The 21,643-nt window shown below is 42.8% G+C and overlaps 1 protein-coding gene across 8 annotated transcripts in view; it reads left to right on the top strand.

Moving 5' to 3' along the window:
• RNF152 (ring finger protein 152) overlaps nucleotides 1–20,438 on the top strand; it is a 56,371-nt gene extending 35,933 nt beyond the window's left edge. For 7 of the 8 annotated variants that reach the window (XM_041475981.1, XM_041475974.1, XM_041475977.1 and 4 more), the window contains one exon: nucleotides 15,660–20,438. In XM_041475981.1, coding sequence (XP_041331915.1) covers nucleotides 15,855–16,466 — 612 coding nt within the window. In that variant the 5' untranslated portion in view covers nucleotides 15,660–15,854 and the 3' untranslated portion in view covers nucleotides 16,467–20,438. Of the gene's footprint in view, nucleotides 1–1,652; nucleotides 1,766–15,659 lie in introns of all 8 variants that reach the window. The other variant, XM_041475979.1, reaches the window with a different exon arrangement.
• Nucleotides 20,439–21,643: the final 1,205 nt, after the last annotated feature.

The following is a 21,643-nucleotide window of genomic DNA, read 5'->3' as shown; positions in this document are numbered from 1 at the left end:
GGAGTGGGCAGTGGCGGAAAGAAGTGCTGGCAGAACTGGATCCAGGCTGGTTTTCACAGCTTTAAAGAAATTGTATGCTCATCTACAAACTGTCTGTGATACATTTCCTTAGACTCATGTCTAAATTTATCATTATATTTATGTATAAATAAATTAATTCATGCTATCACACTGGTGCTCCTGAACATCTTTGCAAAAAGGTGAACAAGTGAAAAGCATTTTGGTAAGAAAATGTACATTTTAAGAGTTTGTTTTGCCTGTATTCAAAAGCACTTCAGGGAAGAAACTCCCTCACACTGATTTACCTCTTGGAGTCCTGATGTACTGCGCAGATCTCTTCTGATACAGCTGCATCCCTGACACAGGAAGGTGTGAGCTGGGCTACTTGTGGTAGTGAGGAATTATTTGAAGACAAGTTAGAATTGTGTGGCATACTGGCTTTCCTTCCTTATGTCCTTATGTTTGGAGTTAGTGTGACCCAAAGATACATGGTGGTTTTTGGTGAGGGACAGTGGAAATGCAATCCTACAACTACAGGAGCTTCATGGTTGTAGCTCTTTGAGGAACTGCAGCAAAAAACCCTTCTTATCGTCTATGTTAATGGGTAGTTATGAAATGAGAACAAAAAAATTAAGGATCATGAACTGGCAATTTTGAGAAGACAAATCTACAAATTTGTCATTTCATAAAATTGTAATGCTGTTGCTTTTTCAAATAAAGAGGGACACAGAGGTCCATAACCTGTACTTGTGCATTTTAAAATCAGGATATAACACTGAGTTAGAGTTTTTCAGCTCACTCCTTTAAAGGTCTCGTTTTCTAGCATTCATGCTGATTTCTTTTGTGTCATTTTAAACAATATACAATAGCATTTTTCCATCAGCAAAGGCCTTGCATTTCAGTGACCTTTACTGCTTTAGAGGGGTTATGTGATCAACATACAGGAATGAAAATATTTAATGATTTTTTTTTTTCTTAAGAAAGGTCATATGTCTTATGATTGTACAACTCACACCTGTGTCTTGCACCTGCATTCTTTATTTTGAGGAGCCTGAAAGTCTGCTTGCAAAATCTGAGCTCATTTGCAAGAATCAAGCTAAAAAAGAGGTGGATAAAACTATTGTCTTTAAAGCAAGACTCTTTTATTCTAATGTTCCTCCTTTGGTCTCTCACTCCCATTAAATATGTGATATTTTCTTCCAAATTTCACAGAATCACATAACTTATAAAGGGATTGACCCTTTTCATATCTATTGACTGGTCAGTGCCAGAGAATTTTGTGTGCCTTTCTGAACCCACTTACAATGCACTCGCCTGCTTTTTGCTGCTTGGCAACATTAAAGCTTCTGAGAGTCCACATTAATTGCAAGCTCCTCACTAGAGGTGGAGGTTTATTGCACCTAATAGCAAGGAGAGTACTGAAGCCTCATCCCCCTTTAGTTCTGCTTCCCGATCGGGTGGGTGGGATATTGAGGAGAGCATCTCTGCATCTGTTCTGGGACATCTGTGGAAACAGGAGATTCAAGTAAGTTCTTTGATTAACAGCTGTGTGACTGTGAACTTGGAAATATTTCTGGTATTAACCAGTTACACACTTCATTGATGCTCTGTGTATGGGTTACAGTTACACTTCATAATTTGTCTTCCCACAGGTGAATATTATGGTCCACATCCACAGTGAGATAGCAGCTAGGAAGGCAGAGTAAGCATGAACAGTTTCCTCATTTTTCTTTCCATGCTGTCAGCCCATCTTTGTGTATTGAAGGTAACTTACTCTAAAAACATGTTTTGAGCAAGCTTGTGTGCAGAGCATATAGTGCATAAACGTTGAGCTGCATTGTGCCTCTTTCAGTGGGTGATACTAGTGCACCATCAAGAAAAAAAAAAGGTGTTTATAGCTTGTGAGGAAACGAGTTTGAAATTCTAAATACAAAGGAGTTCCCTAAACACAAGGGATGTCATGGCGCTGATTGTGGAGCCTGTTCTGCGAGAAGGACATGTTACTTTGGTTTCATTTATTGTTCATATCCACAGATTTGACCTTAAACTTTCCCAGTTTTGTGTCTATTTATATTTGGGGTCAATTTGGAGGGAAGGAGACAGGGAAATGCCACTGATCCACTGACATATACAGGAGAGGAAAGGAAATTACTTTATGACAGATCTTTTCTGCTATTTCCACATGAAAAGATGGATCCTATGGTACAGGTTTGCCTTTAAGGAGAGTTTAAGCAGTAAATACTTTGCTTATGGTAAGAGGGCTGGTTATTTTCCGTGTTTGTGTAGCTTTTAGGTAATTCATAAAGACTTCTGATAAAAATGCAGGCTTTTTTTTTTTTCCACCCAGTCGTATGAACCTCCAATACTTTTAAACTCTAAATTTTTCCAGGGTAGAATGATGTGAAAATAGCATCTTTGTCAAATGAAGCAATTCATTACCTCTCTAAATGTTGATTGCTGTGCTTGATGCCTAGAGTTAGACAAACAACTATCTTACAGTTTCTTTAAAATTTCATTTTCTGAAGGAATGGCACATCCTTCTGCATTTAAGGATACCTCCTTTTATCTCTCTCAATCTGCACAGTGTTTTCAAGAGCCTAATTTTGAACATTGAAGGATTGGGAGTGTTTTCAGCAGGAGCAAAATAAGCGACTACTGTTAAGAGTTGGATGGGAGATGCAAAAACCAGGCGGGCCACAGCTCTTTGAGGTGGATTTATTTCTTCTGGCTGCTATGACATCTAGATGGAGGCTTTACTGACAGTCAGTGTTTGATTGGGAGAAGTGCTGGTGTGACTGGCTTTGCTGTGGGAGGAGTGTGAGTGTTTGGGCAAGGCTGAAGGCTCAGAGCAGGGTGGGTGTTTTCACCCTGGTGCCTTGGGGCACCATCTGTAGTGACACTTCCAAGCCATGCAGGTGAGCGCTGTAGCTGTTCTGTGTGTGGAGGGCACAGCTAAAAATAAACACAAAGGAGCTGGTCTCCTGATTGCTGGGGTTTGTTTTTTGTTGGTGGTGCTGTCTTAAAGCAGTAAAAACTAGCATTACTTCATCTCTGTCCTGTGTTGAGAGGAGTGTAGGAGAGTGGTGGGAAGCAGCAAGATGCTGGCACTTCTGCATGCGCAAGGTGGGAAAGCTGCTGTAGGTGCCCTTTGGGAGCTGTCCCCTGGGTCAGGGAGTGAGTAATGAGCTCAGTGCTTTGGGTGTGCTGGTGCCCCTTACTCGCTTCTAGGAAGGACTGCACAAGGTGCATCTCAGCGTGCTGCTGCATCCCATCCAGCACCAAGGTAAAAGCTGGAACTGGCAGCACTTTTCCCTGCTGTTTGGGAGGGGGAAGGTGGAGAAGGTCGTCCTAAACCAATCCTCCTGAAGGGTGCTAGAGGCATAGTGGGACAGCCAAGCAGAACTGGCTTCCTTGGTCCTGCAAGCCCTGGTGCTTAATGGTTTGTATTCTGGAGTGCCACCTGCTGGCACCTCTCTCTTTGCTTGCTGTTTTCTAGAGGCAGCTGCTCCAGAAGATGAAAGCACAGAGCAAAAAAGCATGAATGTTAATAATAGGAATAACAGTACTAATTATGTGTATTGATCTTTACATTATTTTTTTAATCATCATGGTACTTACGGATCCTGTTTATTGGCAAAGAACACACTCTGGCAGGTTTTCTGCAAACTTGGCATGAAAGAAACTGGCAGAGGTTTCACGGCTTAAAAAATAGAGAGCACAGTGTGAAGGAGTGGTTTAAAAAATAGAAAATGATTTTTTCAATCCATGCTGTTATTTGGCAAAATATGAAGCATTTTAAAAAAATTTATGGCTCACTTTAGTAAAATGTTTGGATCATTTCTGTGGTTGGCAAAAAAACCCCCAAAGCAGTAACCATTCCATTGAAAGACACCTGACAGTGAAAAAAGTTAGGAAAACACTGACTCAACTCTAAGAATTATGTCAGTAAAGTAATTCTGAAAACCTTTTGGCTGTAAAGCAAGAGATATTGTAGATTGTGTCACAAAGTAGATCTTGGTCCAGAGCTGAATTTTTTTTCATCCCACTCAAGAACTTGTTTTGGCAATATAAAAGAGGCAGGTTTTGATTCTGTTTTTTAACACTGATTTTGCATCTGTGGGTCAAAGCCTAAATGGGTGTTGTCAGTCTGGTGCCTGTGGCATCAGTTTGGTTGTGTGCATTGGCTTGCCAATGTTCAGTGTGAAACTGTAAGACACAGATACAATGCTATAACAGAAATTAGGTAAAGAACTCAACTGAGTGGAAGATGGTCAGATCTTGCAGATATGCATAAAGCTGTGTGTATTCACACCGTGTCTGAGATAATCACATCAACACTCTCTAGACTTTTTCCTTTTCCCTTCTTTAGTGATCTGTCCCTAAGGCACCTCTTTGGTTCCTAACAGCTATTCTGTGTGATGTTGCATGGAATAGACTCACACAATTGTTTAGGTTGGAAGAAGCCTTTAGACCATTGAGTCCAGCCATTAACTCAGCATTGTCGTGTTCACCACTAAACCATGTCCCCAGGTGCCAGATTTCCACATTGTTAAAATACCTTCAGGCACAGTGACTCCACCATTTCCTTGGGCAGCTTGTTTCAATGCTTGACAATCCTTTTAGTGAATAATTTTTTTCTAACATCTAATTTAATCCTCTTCTGGTGCAACCTGGAGCCGTTTCCTCTTGTTCTGTCACTTGTTACCTGGGAGAAGAGCCCAACATCCACCTCACCACAACCTCCTTTCAGGCAATTTTGGAGAGTGATAAGGTCTCCCCTGAGCCTGTTTCTCTCCATGCTTAACACCCCCAGCTCCCTCAGATGCTTCTCATCAGACTTGTGCTCCAGACCCATCACCAGCTCCGCTGCCCTTCCCTGGACACACCTCAATGTTCCTCTTGTAGTGAGAGGACCAGAAATGAACACTGAATTCAAGGTGAAATACATGTTGGAAGTATGTGGTAAGGCTTCTCTGATGTAAGGCCTCAAAAGTAATTAATGATCTTGGAATGTATGCTGGAGAATATTGGGACGAGTGTGACTTCATTTTTTTTTAAGAAATCTGTGAACCACCTGTCTTTTTGCTGTAAGATCCTTCAGATCCTTTGTGAGAAACACTTGTAAAAACCAGCAATCCTATTGATCGTGTAGTTCTCTTCAGCTTTTGGTCACATCGTGAAATGTAACTTGTATGTTGAAAATACCCCATGTTGTGATTTTATTTTTAAGCCAACAACCAAAAAAGCTGAATCACAATTGTTGAAAGCACACTTCCATAAAACTACAGCTGATAGTTTCAGTCTATCTCATTTGCCTTTGTTGAACTAGGAAAGCAAAAAAAAGTCACTAGACTTAAGCATTCCACATTCATTGATAGTGCAGTGTGAGAGACACTTCTGGCTCAACCATATCAGAAGAAAAATTATTCCAGAGTCAGTACAAAAAGCTTTGTTTGCCCTTTACATTACCTTTTAAAAAATTTCTTCTGAAAGAAAACAGTCAAATTGAAATGGAAGTTGAAATGAGCTGGCATCTTAATGGAAATTTCCATTTTTGCTGAAGGAGAAAGTATTGCATAATTTGAACAGAAACTGCCAATGAATTTGTTCACCTCAAAACTTTATTTCTTTAGTTAGCTCTAACTCTCATGCAGAAATCACGAGACTGGTTTGCAAATCAGAGACTGAAGTTTAGAGGTCCTACCTAACTGGGATCTGAAGTTCATGTTCTCAGGCTTTTCTTCAGATAAATGGGGCTAGCAGCCTTTTTTTTTTTACAGAATATTGACTTGATTGTCCATACTCCTGTGAGCCTGGGACTCACTGTGGCCATGGACTATGGACTATCAGGATTGTGATGATGTGTTGAGCATTAGCAGCATTATGCTGGTTTCCTTGCCTAAGTTTGTTGTACTGTTACATTGCAAGGACTGCAGAACCAAACAAAAAGTTAAAGAGGTGTGAAGAAGTTTGCTTCGCTTTGATTGTTTTGCTTTATTGTGGCATAACATAGTCCTTTCTGAGCATTTGTACTCCTTCATACGCCAAAAATGCTGTAAACTGTTAGTTTAACTGCTGCCAAATGCAGGGTATTTTCACACCAGGATGTTTCAAAAGCAGATTTTAACTGGCAGAAGTATGATGGGCGATGTCTGGCCTAAACTTTCAAACTCACTGTAAAGAATGAAATTCAACATAACAAAGCTTGGCAGGTCTGATAAACTTCATGCAGCTACAGGAGTGGCTCTTGGAATTCAGTACCATCTCTGTGAAGGAAAGCAACAGTAGGTTTCACATAATGTGGGTAGGAATATTTCCTCTTCCCATGCCTGAGCATTTGAGGAGCCAATTGCCAGTCCCCACTGCAGTGTGTCTGCCACAGCAGAAGGGGTAGCAGCTCTGAGCTCAGTGTCCCAGAGCTGTAACTTATCTCAGCCCACCAGAGAGGGTTGTGGTAGCACTAACCTGAGTTATGATCATCACTCTTGAGAGAGTGCGCTGCTTTTTTCAGCTGCAAGACTACTTCTGTCTGAAAACAGTGCTGGTTCATATGGTGGAGAGACTGGGTGCAAATCTGCTCACCCTGTTCTAGGCTTCATTCTAGAAGTCCATCCTTGGGAGTCTGGTTTCTGTCATGGGCATGCCAACGTCCATGGGCATGGAGAGAGCTGGCAGCCTTTCCTGGTGTTAGTTTGTTGTCTCACCACTGATCTGCAGTTTCACCTGGTGGTGTTGGGGCTTTGTGTGACTGTGTGGAGCTGGCTGGGAGAGTTGGTGTGTAACCAGTTTGTTTAGTTGCAGCTATTTTGGGAAGGTTGTCATTGTGTTTCTTCAGATCATACCTTTTCAGTGTGGCGTAGGGGAAACAAAGGTGTCAGCACTTGGAAATTACTTTGATCTGCATGTGGCTTCTGGCACTGGGTTCTGTATTGGTGGTGTTGATGGATCATGTGTTAAGTATGTAAATGTGCTACTGACCTCAAGAGCATGTGTCATCCCATTAACTTCCCTGGCTAACATCAGGTCATGTGCTTGATAACTTGTCTGAACTGGAACTTGTGGAGTGTATAGTCACAGGTAGAAACATGTGGTTTGGAAAAGTATTGGAAGTAATTATTCATCTGGTATAGCCTGCTGCATCTCTTTGGAGGATTTTACTGGTCTAAAGACAAAGAGATAAATCATGAAATAGGAAGTAATCAATATTATGCAGTTCAGGCTTGATCTAACTCTGCTTGTGATCCATATTTGCAGTGAGAGTTGGACTGTTCCCAAAATACAGGAAGCAAGAGTGGTATTAATATTACAAGTTGACAGAATGTTACAGGGTGAATGATTAGTTTCCAATAAGAAAGGAGCTTTTGGATCAGTTCCAGTTCCTTTTGGTGTAATCTGCAAACCTGAATGACCTGTTGCTGTGACCTGGAGTAGCTGTAGTGCTTATCAGAGGCCAAAACTTCATGAAGATCATGATTTGTCTGCATTATGAAATGACAGAGCTGTTGACCTTGAGGAGGCATATTAGTTGGCTACCTTCCCCTCTCTTGTGAAGATGAACTCCTGGAAGTGGTGGTTTGGCATTGGCACAGCTGTTCTGCATTCTCTGTTGATAAACAGGGGGCTTTACTCCTTTGTGCTGCCCACTTAAAGGTTTGCAGGAGAAAGGTAAAAATAGGAACAAAGCTCCCTGGGCCCTTCTAATCTCTTTCAGACCTTATTCTACCAGTTATGATGTGTGAAAGAAGAGAATTTCCTTACTTATTGTTGTGGGGCTTTTAACAAAATATTTTCCAATTCTTTAATTCTATCTCTTTCAGTGTAAAAGGACATATTACTTTGATTCCCCTAGAATGATTCCTTTCCTTACTGTTTGGGCCCATAGGCAGATAGATTTTATCCTAGTTTTATCAAAATCCACTCAATGACCTTGGAGAGCTGGAGCAATCTCTCCTCTAATTATAGACTATTGTCTTAATAGACTCAGTCTAATAGATAGATCTTAATAGATACAGTCACCCACTGACCTGTATCAGTGAGAAAAGTCTGCATTTGAGCTTTATTTAAAATTAATTTTTTTTGAGGGTGTATTTTGTAAGTCTAATACAAGATCCTCAGGGGAGGGAGGGAAGAATCTTTTAATTAAGTTTCTGTTTAGGTATCTGGCAAATTCTATCAATGGCAGATGAAGCATAAAGCTCTAATGGGAGAGTAAAATTTGTAATTTAAATGATCAGGTTCTTCATGCCTCTCTCAGCAGTTTGAATGCCACAGTAGTATGTCATATTGCCATAAGTGAAAATCCCTTAGAAAGAGGATGCTATGTTGCATTTGAAAGCTCTTACTGAGTGTGAGTTTAGCACCAGTAGCTCCTCCTGTATTTTGTGGGGTTTTGGTCTCAGTGACTTAAGTTGTGACCTCATTTTAAGTTGGGGAAGGAGTTTCTAAATCTGTCTTTGCCAACCATCTAACCACTTGCCCCTTATGTCCTGGTCATAAATAGCTACTGGTGCTGCTTTTATTCGGGGCTGAGAGGTAGAACTCTTTTCACACCACATCTTCCACTGCCATTCCTCTCGATATTGGTTTGAATGGCAAACGGATCTCTCACTTGGTAGTGGAGAAACCTGGCTTTTCATTCCTGTAATCCTGGGGTTTAGAAGTGAGTCAGGCATAATTAAGAGCAGCCAACAAAATTGAGCAAGTGCTAATGGCCCTGCAAGCATTGTGCTCGGAGTGGGCTGTAGAAATGAGCATCATCCCCTGGGATGCTTTGAATGCTGGAGATTCTGTTTACTTGCAAAATGCAAGGAACCTTTTTATATCCTGTGCTGGAAAACTTTCAGATGTGATGTCTTAGGACCACAGTCAGGTTGTTAGTGCACTGCTCATGAAGAGAAGGGCAACTTAGAACAGCAGAAATGGTGAGAAGTGCCATCACACTCCTTTTAGCAGGGCAGAGCTGCACCTGGGGGTGCTCTTCCAGCATGGAAGGGGACTAGGAGATTTAGAGAACTGTAGCTTGACAATTGACCTTGTAAAAAACTTGCAGACATATCACAGTTGGGCTGGTGAGGAGCAGATCATGCTTCCACCACCTGGCCTCTAGGTTCACCTGCACAGAGGGCTGCTGAGAGGCAGGAAAGCTGTCCACTCTCTGTCTCTGCCTGTCTGAAATGGGCATATTTCTGTGGAATGTTTTAATTTCAGATAATGTGTTTCACTTGTAAAGTGCCTCATGTGAAACTGTCTGATGAGCATATCATACAGAACAGCTGTACTGTTCTGCCTCAGCACGATGAAATGTTTGCTGACCTGGCACATTGCAGGTGATTAGTAGTGTTTGCTGTTGGAACAAAGTGCAGCTTATCCTGGTCATATTTGACCAAAATAAGGTCTTTGGAGGTAGGGAATGTGGACGTGTCAAAGTTTGCAGATAAAAAGAGGGAGCAGCGCAGCTGGTGATGTGAGATGGAACATGGAGCAGCTTGTGAGTCTTTCTCTGTTTTCTCTAAACACCAAAGGCTGGTGTTTTCACCTGATCTGTTTTTGCTCCATACCCATAAATGTCTACATCTCATTACATTCCTGTATGTGACCTTTCTGCCTCTGTCTCCTCTTCCTAGGGCTGGCTGGTGACAATTTCTAAGGTAAATGCTGTGGAATGATACCTTGCAACTAGGCTCCTTTTTTGTGATCCACACTGATTTCTCAGCTGCCTGAGAGGCAGGACAAACTGGTGTTCTGACCAAAGTGTATCATTGGGATCATCCACAGCAGGTTCTCTTGCCATCAGCGTGGATCCCCTGGTGCTGGTTCATAGGATATTACAGACTCACATATCACAGTTTCACTCAGCTTTATTTTTTGTGGCTTTATGCACCCAGGACTGCGTATACCAAGATGCTCATCTTGGCAAGGGCTGGACTAAAGCTAAAGGAGCAGTGACAGCTTGCACTGGCTGAGGCTTTGGCTAAATTAAAATACTTTTCTTCTGCAATATTTCTGTGCAATTGTGAATAATGAAATGGAAAGGATGGTGGATGTAGGCTGCTTGGCTTACAGGAAGGTTCTTGGAGAACAGCTAACTCTGGAGAGAAGAATGGATTTACATTGCTGTTTTATTGTTAACTTTATGTCCCTCAAAATGCATATAGTCTCTCAGTTGTAATCTGCATGGTGGATGAACTATGAGTGTGGAGATAGGTAGCTTCTGGGGCACAGGCTCTTGTGTTTTTCATAATCTGTGAAAAAGCCGATGTACTTAATGAAAGCCCCCCTCCATATCAAAGGCATACCATGGGGATGCTGCCAGCTGAAAGAGGTGGGGGCAAATGTGTAGGTTTCTGAGCTTTTTTGCAGAAAAGAATCTGTCACCTTTGCCCTGTGGGTCGTGAGGTGAAAAGTAAAATAGTGATGAAATTGTACTGGAACTTTGAGGCAGTCTGGGTGATGCTTGCATGACCTTGGACCAATGGCTTTGTCTCTCAGCGCTTCTTTTCTTAGATGATGAAAGAATATAATGATGATAATACTTGTCTCTTAACAAGAGTGTTGTGATGAATAAATTAATTGTTCGTTGTGCTGTTCCCAGTTACTATGGTAATTAGTGCTCCAGAATGGCCTAAAAACAAGTAAGATCATTTAGTGAAGGATATTCAGGGGAAGTCAGGTAGTACATCCTGGACATTTGCAGTAAGCCTGAGTGTGTTTTGTCCAAATGTGAATTTGTGAAAAATGTTCACTGATGCTGAATTTTTGTAGCAGAAATGCTTCCAATTATCTTTTTGGAGGCGGCTGTAGCACACATTTCCTTCCGTATCTGTGGGCACATGATTCTTGCAATTAGTTCTCCTATTGAGAACAGCACTCCCTCCTCGCCCCATCTCCTTTACAGCCTAAGGGCACCTGAAATGAATGATTCTTTCTTCTTCATAAATCATACATACTCAGTAATACTGCCAAAGAATTGTTAATGTGTTTGGGGAGTTTACATAATGAACCTTTCTTGGTAAAGGTGAAGTATGGTCGATGCACTGCCTTGCTGAAGTTCTGCTACAACCTTGCTGTATGGCAAGTAGACTGCCTAAATCCACGTGTAAGTCTGTGCATAGTTTTTGAGACTTTCTCTCAGTGATCAGTTAACTACATCAGCATGCCCCAGAGCCAGCCTTTTGAAATGTTATACGATGTTTAGTCATCTGTGAATTGTATTGGATTCCACAGGCATCACTAAGTATATTTTTGGAGTTTTAAGTTAATATAATTTTGGAACCTAGTAAGTTAGGAAATATGTCTTACGGTAGTTCTGAGTCCTTCAGTGAAGGCATCACCCCTTCAAGGCTGTGGTTTCCATTGCTTAATATCACAGGGACTATCCTTACATAGGAAAAATATTATGTTGCTAGGCAAGGATTTGCCATTAATTGCTCTGTTCTCTGAATTTATGTATAGCTCTGGGCTTGGATGATCAGTGTCTTCCTTTGCACTGGGTTCCAGAAATAGCTGTCTCTTGTGACCTGGCCAGTTTGTAGCTAGCATTTGTGCAGAGCAAACTTGTGCTTTCTTCCTCTCACTGTCGCAGCTACAGCAACTTTCATCTGTTCACCTCCCGCAGCACCTCCCCACATTGTGTTGGGAAGGTGTCAATAGTAAGAGCAACAAATGCCCCTTCTGCTTCTTCAGGAGTAGGAAGCTGATTTGGCGTTCCTGGCCTCCTGCTCACTCAAACTGAGAGAACTTGGGTCATTGTTGTGGTCTTCAGTAAGGTACTGGCAGAACAGATAGCATGACTAACAGATTACTTGCTTTATTCTTCAGAGCTTTATTGGTATTGAGTCATACAATTTGAAAAACTCATGGCTTGTGCAGATGGCAGCCCAAATCTGCAAGGAGGACCTTTGTGCCATATTCTCAGCCACCTGGCTGCTGCAGAGATCATCAGCCTTGCAGGTTTCTCTGTGGGTCTCTGTAACTGCTTGTGAATTCCTTTCCTTGCCAGCCACTGGCAACCTTGTGGATATAGGGCAGATGGAACAAAAAGAGAGTACAGGGCAGGGAGAGAGGCTTCTTTTCATGGCCTGTCTCTTCTTGCTGCCTTTGCTCCTGCTGCACCTTTCTGATGCATGAGTTTTTCATCTTGTGGATTTTAATTTCCAGTTAGTTACTGTTTGTGTTACAAATAATCTCAGCCCTGAAGAACTTGCAGTTGCTGTCAGGTTTGTGCCAGGCAGTCACTACTTGTCGCTGCAGTTGCTTCTGTGTGTGTGGTTTCATTGTCATAGTCCCCAGTCCCCATTCCACATGTGTGTCTTTTGAAGACCTGTGGATATCCCTGGCAGTGTTTTCTGCTTTTTCTCCCCACTCTGTTTTCTTCTGTCAACAGTGCCCTTGCCCACCTTGGGTGTCACTGCGTAACAAGAGCAAATGACATAAATGGTTTTGGCTGATACCTGATGTCTTCTGTGCCTTCAGGTGCAGTCCTGGCTGCCTCTTTGTGCTGTGTCTTTGTGCTTGAAGCACAGAGAAGAGTTCAGTCTTAGTGAGCTTTGAATGAGCTGTTCACCTGTGGCAGTTCAGTACCTTCAGCTGGTGTGAGGGTGCATTGAGCATAAACTAAAGAGCTTGGTCTCCTGTCCAAGAGGAAACCTGCTCCTTTTGGCATAGTTATTAAAGTCAAGTGGTAGAAGAGTACTGAGAGCTCCCATGGATTTTTCCTTCTTAGGTACATAGTGCAAATTTTTTTCAAATAGATTCTTCTTCTGGATGATGGCATGACTTTCTTTTATCCTGAAACTGAGCTGTGACAGAGTGCAAGAGGGTTGTATGGTTGGAAATAAAGTTGCATTGCACCTGTGACGCTGCACATCCAACCTTTGAACAAGGCAATGTCAGCAAAGGTCAAGGGGTTAGATGGCTGTGGCTACTCTTTAACTTGTCTTTAGTTATGTTCTGAAGGAATCATACTAACCTCTCTGCTTACTGGTCATAACTGCTGATCCACACCTCTGATTATGATTTGAGATGTTTTGGGAAAGTATGAGCAGTTTATGTCATGTAGGTGGCAAGCCCATTCCTGACCTTGCAGATGCACTGATTTACATCTGCAGAAGCAGTACTTCCACTCTGTCCTTGGGCAGAGTAGTCACGTGAGAGTAGGTTTAGGTTAGATATTAGGAAAAAAGTCTTCACTGTGAGGGTGGTGAGGTACTGAACAGGTTGCACAGAGTAGCTGTGGCTGCCCCATCCCTGGAAGTGTTCAAGACCAGGCTGGATGGAGCTCTGACAACCTGGTCTGGTGGAGGTGTCCTTGCCCACAGCAGGGGTGTTGGAACCAGATGATCTTTAAGTCTCTTCTGTGATATTATACTAAGCCTTAATTTCTGAATTTCTAGGCATTGGGATTTTGTCTTGTAATAATACTGCAGTATTGTTATACCTGAGGCTTTTTTGACAGATTGGCAGATAAAGCAGGTAAGAGTTGTGTCTTGTACTGTCTGAGCTTAGCTTTGACATGGATGGTCTGTAACTGCAGATTTTGTGTGGATATTTCTGTGCAAAATGCAAATCTGCTGGGTTGCTTGTCGGTGAAAACTGGATCTGGTGGCTTCAGTGATTCTTTTCTGAGTTTCTATAACTAATTTCTATTCTGGCTGTTGTCTCTTAATATTTTTTTTCAGCCAGAAATTGCCTAGCATCATGGATATCTCTCTTTCTCTCTTCCATTTTTCTCTTTCAGCTGTATGCTAGTCTATTATCATGTCAGCTCCTTTCTTGATAGTCTTCCTTTCTGTGTGCCTGTACCATAGGGATATGGAGATAGTAATGGATAAGGAAATAAGGAAGATAAAACCTCTTCTCATTTTCTTCCACTTTCTCTCAGTGTGGCCTGCACACAGATTTGTAGCCCCTTCTGCAGCAATGTTCAGCTCCCCAGCACACGGAGTATCTGTTGATGCCTTTGTGTAGCATGGCACCAGTGTGGAGCAGGTGTCCCATGGGCTTCATGATGGTGGGGGTCTCGCTCAGCAGTGGCCTCTGTGTCACATTAAGATAAAGTGTCCCAAAAGTGCTGGTGGACAGTGTGTGCCAGTTCCCCCTGCAGCCATTTTACGTGTTTCGGGAGCTTCTTAACTGCCTCCTGCTCCCTTCTGAGTCAGGATTATCACTGTGTGTTTGTTGAAGCATCTTGTGAGCCAAAATCCACTGCTGTTACAAAATCTGCAAGCAGGGCCATTTCTGCCAGTGTCGGTGAAACCAGTCATCAGCATTTGAAGAGATGACGTGAATTTTGTTTTCCCTATTCAAATACTGCTAACTGCCAGAAGCAGGGTACAGGACAGTGAGGTCCAGAGCACTGTCCTGCGTTGCCAATCCCATGTCTATGCCTGCCTTCTCTTCTTAAACTACAATGTTTGTTTTTCTGATATCACCCATTGGTTCATATGTTGCAACCTAGTTGTTATAATCTAGAGAGGAGAGCAAGAAGTTATTGTATAGAAGGGAAGAAGTCCTCTGAAAGCGGTGGTCTTTGGGTGTTAACTCTGGTTTGGAAATAATATTGCAGTAAGAGAAGACCAAAGGTCACCCTGCAGATATTTTGGGTTTTCTTTATTCTCTGGAAGCAAGTTCAGGCTGGTACTTCTTCAAACACAGGAAGGAAGTGTAAAATGTTGTAAAACTGTCACTGCTTCATATTAATTGTGTTGGAGTGACCAAAATCAAACAAAGCTGAGCTACGCACTGTGCAGTAAACACAGATGCCTTCTTCTTGGCAAAGATGTAAGTAATAAGTGGTAAAATGGGAATTGTAAAGGGAATCCCTTTATAAGGATTTAGAACAAGATTAGTAATAATTTGCTTTTAATTCAATGCATTATCTTTCTTTCTGTTATTATTCTGTTCTATTTCTGTTCTTTGTGGTGTTCAGTGGTCCTGGGTCTAAGCAGAACCTTTTGTCTTGGGTGAGGTTTTCATTAGTGAGAAGGTTTATGTTTAAGAGGGCCGTGTTCAACAAGCTGCTTGTGTAACTGAGCAAACAGTTAATTTGACTGAAAATGATACCATTCCTTTTCATTATGTGCAAGTGTAGGTGTTGCAGTATAGTTGCTTGGTTGCTCATTCGTGCACGGGCACAAGTTCAGGAGCCTGTGGAAATGCTTCCATTTAAACATACTTTTTCTTTCCCTCACCTTTCATGCTGACTTAGCAGTTGAACCAAATAGCTAAAAATCCTCAGGGATTTAAAGGATTAAATGAGAACAATTGTTTTGGTGCAGGAAGGGCTGAAAAGTCCTGAAAGTATGATAGGAGATTGTTGCTGTGGGACCTGGCTAGTGAACTATACAGCCACCTCTGTTATGGGCATAAATATAACTGTGAGTGGTGGACTGATGGGTTGATGGGGGTTTGATTGCTGGGAAAATTAGGGGGAAAAAACCCGATAAGAGACCTAGTGATAGTACTGATGACTGACTGGAAGTTTTGCCGCTGGGCTGTTTGGTGAAGGTGGTGGGAAGATGCTTTCTAGTGAAAGATAACAAATTTGTTTCTCCCACCAGATAACAGTCAGTGCTAGTTTTCATTCTCATTTGGCTGGACTCTTCTGTTCCCACAGGCTCCTGTGAATAACCTGTTCTTTCCTGTTCTTCTGTTTGTCTCAGGTGCTGAAAGTTTCAGGCTGGAGTTTTTCCTGTGCTCTCCATAGCTGCTGCCTGGTGCTGCCCTGAGGAAAGTAGCATTGGGAAGGCGGGTGCTGCCCTGAGGAGAAGTGGTGGGAAGGCTGCTCCCCCTTGGCCTACCGGGTGTCAGGGCGAGGCTCACCACAAGGCCTGCTGTGCTTCCTTGCACCGGCCGCCATGGAGACCTTATCCCAGGACTCTCTGCTGGAGTGCCAGATTTGCTTCAACTACTACAGTCCCCGGCGGCGGCCCAAGCTGCTGGACTGCAAGCACACCTGCTGCTCCGTGTGCCTGCAGCAGATGAGGACCAGCCAGAAGGACCTGCGCTGCCCCTGGTGCCGTGGGATCACCAAGCTGCCTCCGGGGTACTCTGTGTCACAGCTGCCCGATGACCCCGAGGTGATCGCCGTCATCGCGATCCCCCACACCTCGGAGCACACTCCCGTCTTCATCAAACTCCCCAGCAATGGGTGCTACATGCTGCCCTTGCCTCTCTCCAAGGAGCGGGCGCTGCTGCCGGGAGACATTGGCTGCCGTCTCCTGCCCGGCAGCCAGCAGAAGTCCCTGACGGTGGTGACGATCCCCACAGAGCAGCAGCCGCTGCAGGGCGGCCTTCCCGCCGAGGCGGGAGCGGAGGAGCCGGACCGGAGAGGTGCTGTGAAAAGCTCCACCTGGTCGGGGGTGTGCACTGTGATCCTGGTGGCCTGCGTCCTGGTCTTCCTCCTGGGCATCGTCCTCCACAACATGTCGTGCATTTCCAAGCGCTTCACGGTGATCTCCTGCGGCTGAGGCGGCGGGGGCTGTGCTCCCCCGCGGGTCAGGTTGGGTCGGGTCGGTGGTGGTGTTGAACAAGACAATTCCGTGCAGCTTTCCCCAGTGACTGCAGGACGCTGTGCACCCGGGCAGTGGTGCCCGCCTGGCTGTGGCCCATGGAGGGGTGGCATCAGGCCTGTCGGCAGTCTGCGGAGCAAACCACATCCCATGTCTGGCGGCAGTGGCACTGAGGAGGACTGCATGTGTCACCTCAACCATTTATCAAAGGGACTGCAACTTCACAGTGATCTTTTTTAATTGTGTTATGGGATTAAAGACCTCTATGTAGCTGGTTATACTGTGATGTATACAGTACGGGCTCTTCTTTAAACACAGTATATTAAAATCAAAACTGCTCCACGTAGAATTAAATGAGAACTGGCGCACAACTGTACAAGCTGTTCAATACCAGTCCACACATGCATTATTTTTTAATGAGGGGAGGGAGGGAGACTCTTAAAACAGCGAAATCATGTAGCTGGTAAAGCATTTTATATGTTTTAAACAGCACATTAATTAAACCAAGTTAGGGAGTTGTACAATAGTTTTTAAAAGGTAGCATTTTACAAGCAATTATTTCCTTCCTCGGTGTCTGTTTTTTGCCTCTGTTTTTCCCCATTTTCTCTCAACTACAGGGAAGTGGTACTTCCAGCATCTTTTATTTGAAGGAGCTTTGAAGAAGGGATTCAAAGTGGGCTAGAAAGCATACCTAAAAAGTGCAGTCAAAACAGTTCTGCCTTACTGGCTTTATGGGAAGGATGGCTTTGCATGGTAAACATTGGACATGCTGTTCCACCTCCAGTCTGGCTGCAGACTTACTGATGACCTGGCCTTCATAGCAATTAGTGAAGAAATGGGTCATGTGAAGTCCTGGGACTCCTGCAAGGATGTGATAACATATTACTCTTAATTTTCTCTTTCTGCAGGTTAGGTTTACTTAATTGTTTTTGAAGAATTTAGACCTATTTTGCTCCATCTTGCCTAGGAGTTGCAACTGTGCAGTAATGGGTGCTGTGACAGAGGTGTTGCTCTAAGCTCCACCATTGAAACTGAGACCAAGGACTGTTATATGCAGTCATCTAATAAGAGGCAGTGATGTATCTCGGAGAATGCAGGCCAGCCTAACCTCTTACTGAGTGGGCCACCCCTCCTAAACTGCTGTGACTGTCCTGGTGTCAGAATGTCTGGGTGAGCGTAACAGAGCCTCTTCACATGTTTCAGTCTTAGTAGTGTTGATGATTTCATAAGGACAGATTTGAAAAACAAACACAGTAAGTGTCCCTCTTCCCTTTCATGACAGTCTTCTGTGACTGTCATGAAACCCCAGTCATTTGCAGTTCACTTCTTGGGAAGAGCCAAATTCCTGAATGTTCACTGCAGTAGCACCTTGCTCTAAGCAGTCCCACTAGCTTTAGTAGTACTGCTCATAAGTAAAATAGAGCCCACTGTGAATTTGGGTATTTGGCAAGTCTGATTGCTGAAACTTAGATGAGATTTAGGGATTGGATCAAGGGGCATGTGGCAGACCTTTAATAAGACAGAAAAATCTGTTGATTTGCACTGCTTCTTTTTGTGAGTACAAGGCATAACCTCCCTGAACTGTGTCCTCTTGTTGTCTACCTGCTGTTCTAATTCTTGGAGGTTGCTGAACGCCATATTATTACACAGTTTTGACTATGCAGTGCCCAAGCTGGTTCTGTAGTCATTCTTGGTTTTCTGGTTTTGTCACGAAACCCAGTTGCTGGTTCACAATAAACATTCTCAGCTCACACTTTTGTCAGGAACATACCTCTGACTTCATGCTGGATTTCTTTCCCTCCCTGTTTCTAAACCACCATTTTCTTCCTTGATTTCCATTAATGGAAGAATGGAATATAGGGCGCTTAGTTGTGATGATGTGTGTTTGCTTACGTAGGGAGAGGAACCATTGTGCTGATTTTTATCTACTGTCATATGTATGCATAGCACAGGAAAAAAAAAAAAGTCTTCAGATAAAACACTCAATGCCTTTTTTGTGCAAGGCCCATGTGCAGTATGCCTTGAATCTGGCTTGCAAGTATTGTAATTACATGGACACCTCTCGGCAGTCCGCAGCATGTTTCATGTGGTTGCAGTAGGGAACACCAGGTATTCCCAAACGTGTCTTGTGAATGTGCTCGTCCCTTGTTGCCAGTAGCTAGCCAGATTTCTACTGACATCCATGCTACGCTGCTTATTGTGGAAAGGAAAGCCAGTTCACAAAAAATCCTGCCTTTACAAGGCTCTTGGGGTACTGACCAGACACAGGATTTGACCCTCTACTGCCTTATCCTGTAGCAATTGCTGGGTGTACCAGAAGCTTATGGCATAGGTGAAAGATGCTCCGAGAGCAGTGCTGGTGCATTTTGCGCCAGCTTCTGCATTTGTTTATCTGAGTTATCAGTGAATGCACAAAACCACGAGGCAGTCAAGGAGCAGGTCCTGGCGACACAGTGGTGGTAACGTTACCTCCTTCCAGCCATAGCTGCCCGACTGAAGCTCTTGAGGCCGAGGATTCTCTGACATTGCAAAGAAAGGCCCTCTTCATCTCCATATGGAGAGTGCAGAATAAAAGAGGAATCAGAAATTAGGTTAAAAAACCACACTGCATAACACATTATACAACAGGCAGACCTGGAGTTTATCCGGAATTAATGACGTTAAGTGTTATATTAGCAGAATACCATCCTGTACTACGTAACACAGTACATTGTTTTGTTAATATGAATTTCCTGTACTTTTGTGCCTGCTGAAATGCATGTTTGACCTAATTTCTGATCCAGACATTTGCCTGCTCACAGCCTTGTGTAAGAGCAATAAGTAAAACCTCAAGATTTTGCCTGCGTGTATGCGCATGGTGTGTATGTTCATTCCTTTTTATAAATAGGAGTTCTGGAAAAGTTTTTGTTCTGGCTTTAGACTGTGACTAGAATTTTAAATTTGCAGCTGTCATATATGTTAGATCACCTAGCTTTTTTGCTGACTTGTGTAGAAATGAACTAAATAGTTTGTTGTAATGTACAGTGTTAAAATGTTTCTCAAGTATGTCAATAGTCATACTACTTTAAAAATGCAGTGCAGTCTGTCCCATTCTTTGGTTCAATACCTGGCATTAAAAAGTGATACTGCTAATTTTTTTATTATTATTTAAAAAAACAGCTTGTCTTTGTAATCTTTCCTTTGTGGAGAAACACATTTGGACTTGTGCCAAAATCATCAGGTTCCAGGTTAGCTTTTGTTCTCTGGTGTCCAGTAAGAAGTCACTGCCCAGTTCCACCAAAAATAAAGACAGAAGCTTACTGTGACTCAGTACTGTTTGAGAAACCAAAACTTATGCTAAAATGTGTGGGTAATTATTCAAGCACCTGCATTTTTAGAGCACATTACTCTGTATGAATGTGTATTTATTTGCTTGTTTAATAGGAAAGGTGTGTGTGTTGGGGTCCAGTTTCAGTTTTTTTCCTGGATGGTCCCAACTTCCATTGTTGGCTTGTGCTTTGCTGGCAAACAGACTTTAGGGTTCACTCTGTGAAATTTTGTTTAGTGAATTTTAAAAATTCAAAATATGCAATTTTGGTATGCAGGATTTTTTTAGGAAATAGTGTGTTCAGTGATTGTTCATGCTTAACCACAATGTAAAGGAGCCTGTATGTTTTGTAAACATGGAGCAGTCATGAGTCCAAAGTTTCATCTTTACTAATGAAACTCATTCTGAATAAAACATTAGCAGGAAAAGAATGATAGCAAGTGAATTATGGTTCCTCTGTTATTTTGCCATCAAATGAAGTGTGGAAGGGAATTTGGCAGGATTGCTCCGTATGTTATGAGAGAGTGGCTGAAATTCATCACTCGGTGTTTAAAGGCAATGTGTAAAGTATGGGTTGTGGTAAATAGTGAAAGGGCATGAATGTTTTAATTAGTGTGGCACACAGAACTACAGCTGATGACTACTAAGCCACAAAACTTCTTTTGTTTTAATAAAATTAAAGACTTTAAGTAAATGCTTTGCTTATAGGAATGAGGGATTGCTGGCTTTCACTTAAGCTTGCATTGTGCAGACTGGTACACTGATTCCCTCTTGCCTTGAGCTCCCCTTCCCAGCTGCATGATTGCTGGAGCCATGGGCATCCAGCTTTTTTTGATAGTGCACATGATTTTCTGGAGTAAGGGTGGTCGATATTGCACACTGATTTTGTTACATTCACAGCAGGGCTGAACCAAAACCAACCAATCAATACATGGTCTGAACTCTTCTGTAGATGTCCCAGAACCAAAAGCTCCAGGCACCAGTCTGTTGTGTAAATTTTGCCAAGCCTGTGTTCTCTCAATCTTGTCACAACAATGCCAGGGAGCAGAGGATGTTGCTCCCTCCCACTCATGAGAATGGATCTGTACCCACCATCCACAGCCAAACTAGCCCCAGGGAATGGGGCCTACTGGCATGAGACACTTGCATGAGTGCTGCAGGAGATGTTCATGTGTTGAGTGAACACCTCTCTAGTAAGTGTTGGTGCTGAAATGCCTGCTTATCCCGATTGCACAGAAAAGATGGCTTGAGATTTGTTTTTCCCAGACCTTTTCTGTGGGTGGATGGAGGGGGAAGGGAGGGAAGAAGGTACATGGCAGCACATTAATCCTAGCAGCATCTGGGAGGCTGCTGAAAGATCTGCTGGCCCTGAAGGCAAAGTTTTTGAGGAAGAGTTTCAGTAGGACAAGAGTGTCTGTAAATGCAGTGGATTTAGAACATGTTAGTGACCTTTCTGGTGCTGTACAGTGTTCTTAGGCCTGACAGCTGGGCTTGTTGTGCTTTCTCTCTTTGTCACTTTACCTCTTGCATGCTTGTGTCAACAAGCAAAGCTTCTTGCTTCAGCCTCAAGTTGAACAATTTTCAAGACATTTCTTAAGTTGCCCTGGGCATCTCTGATGAAAAATACTAACTTTCCAAGATCAGTGAGATTTAATGCTTAATGAATGTTCGGAAAATGCATTTTTCAAGCATTTTCTTATGCTTCAATATATTTTATTATAGTTCTAAATCCTCTATTTTTTGTGCTAATCATGTTCCTGAATGTCAGAGTCAATTCAAGGGATTAGTTAAGATCCACAGGCAGAAGAAAACATTTCCTATGCATCCC

Source organism: Pyrgilauda ruficollis, unplaced genomic scaffold (assembly GCF_017590135.1).
Source record: "Pyrgilauda ruficollis isolate IOZ18807 unplaced genomic scaffold, ASM1759013v1 scaffold37, whole genome shotgun sequence".
Classification (NCBI taxonomy): domain Eukaryota; kingdom Metazoa; phylum Chordata; class Aves; order Passeriformes; family Passeridae; genus Pyrgilauda; species Pyrgilauda ruficollis.
This window is presented reverse-complemented; position numbering and strand designations above follow the sequence as displayed.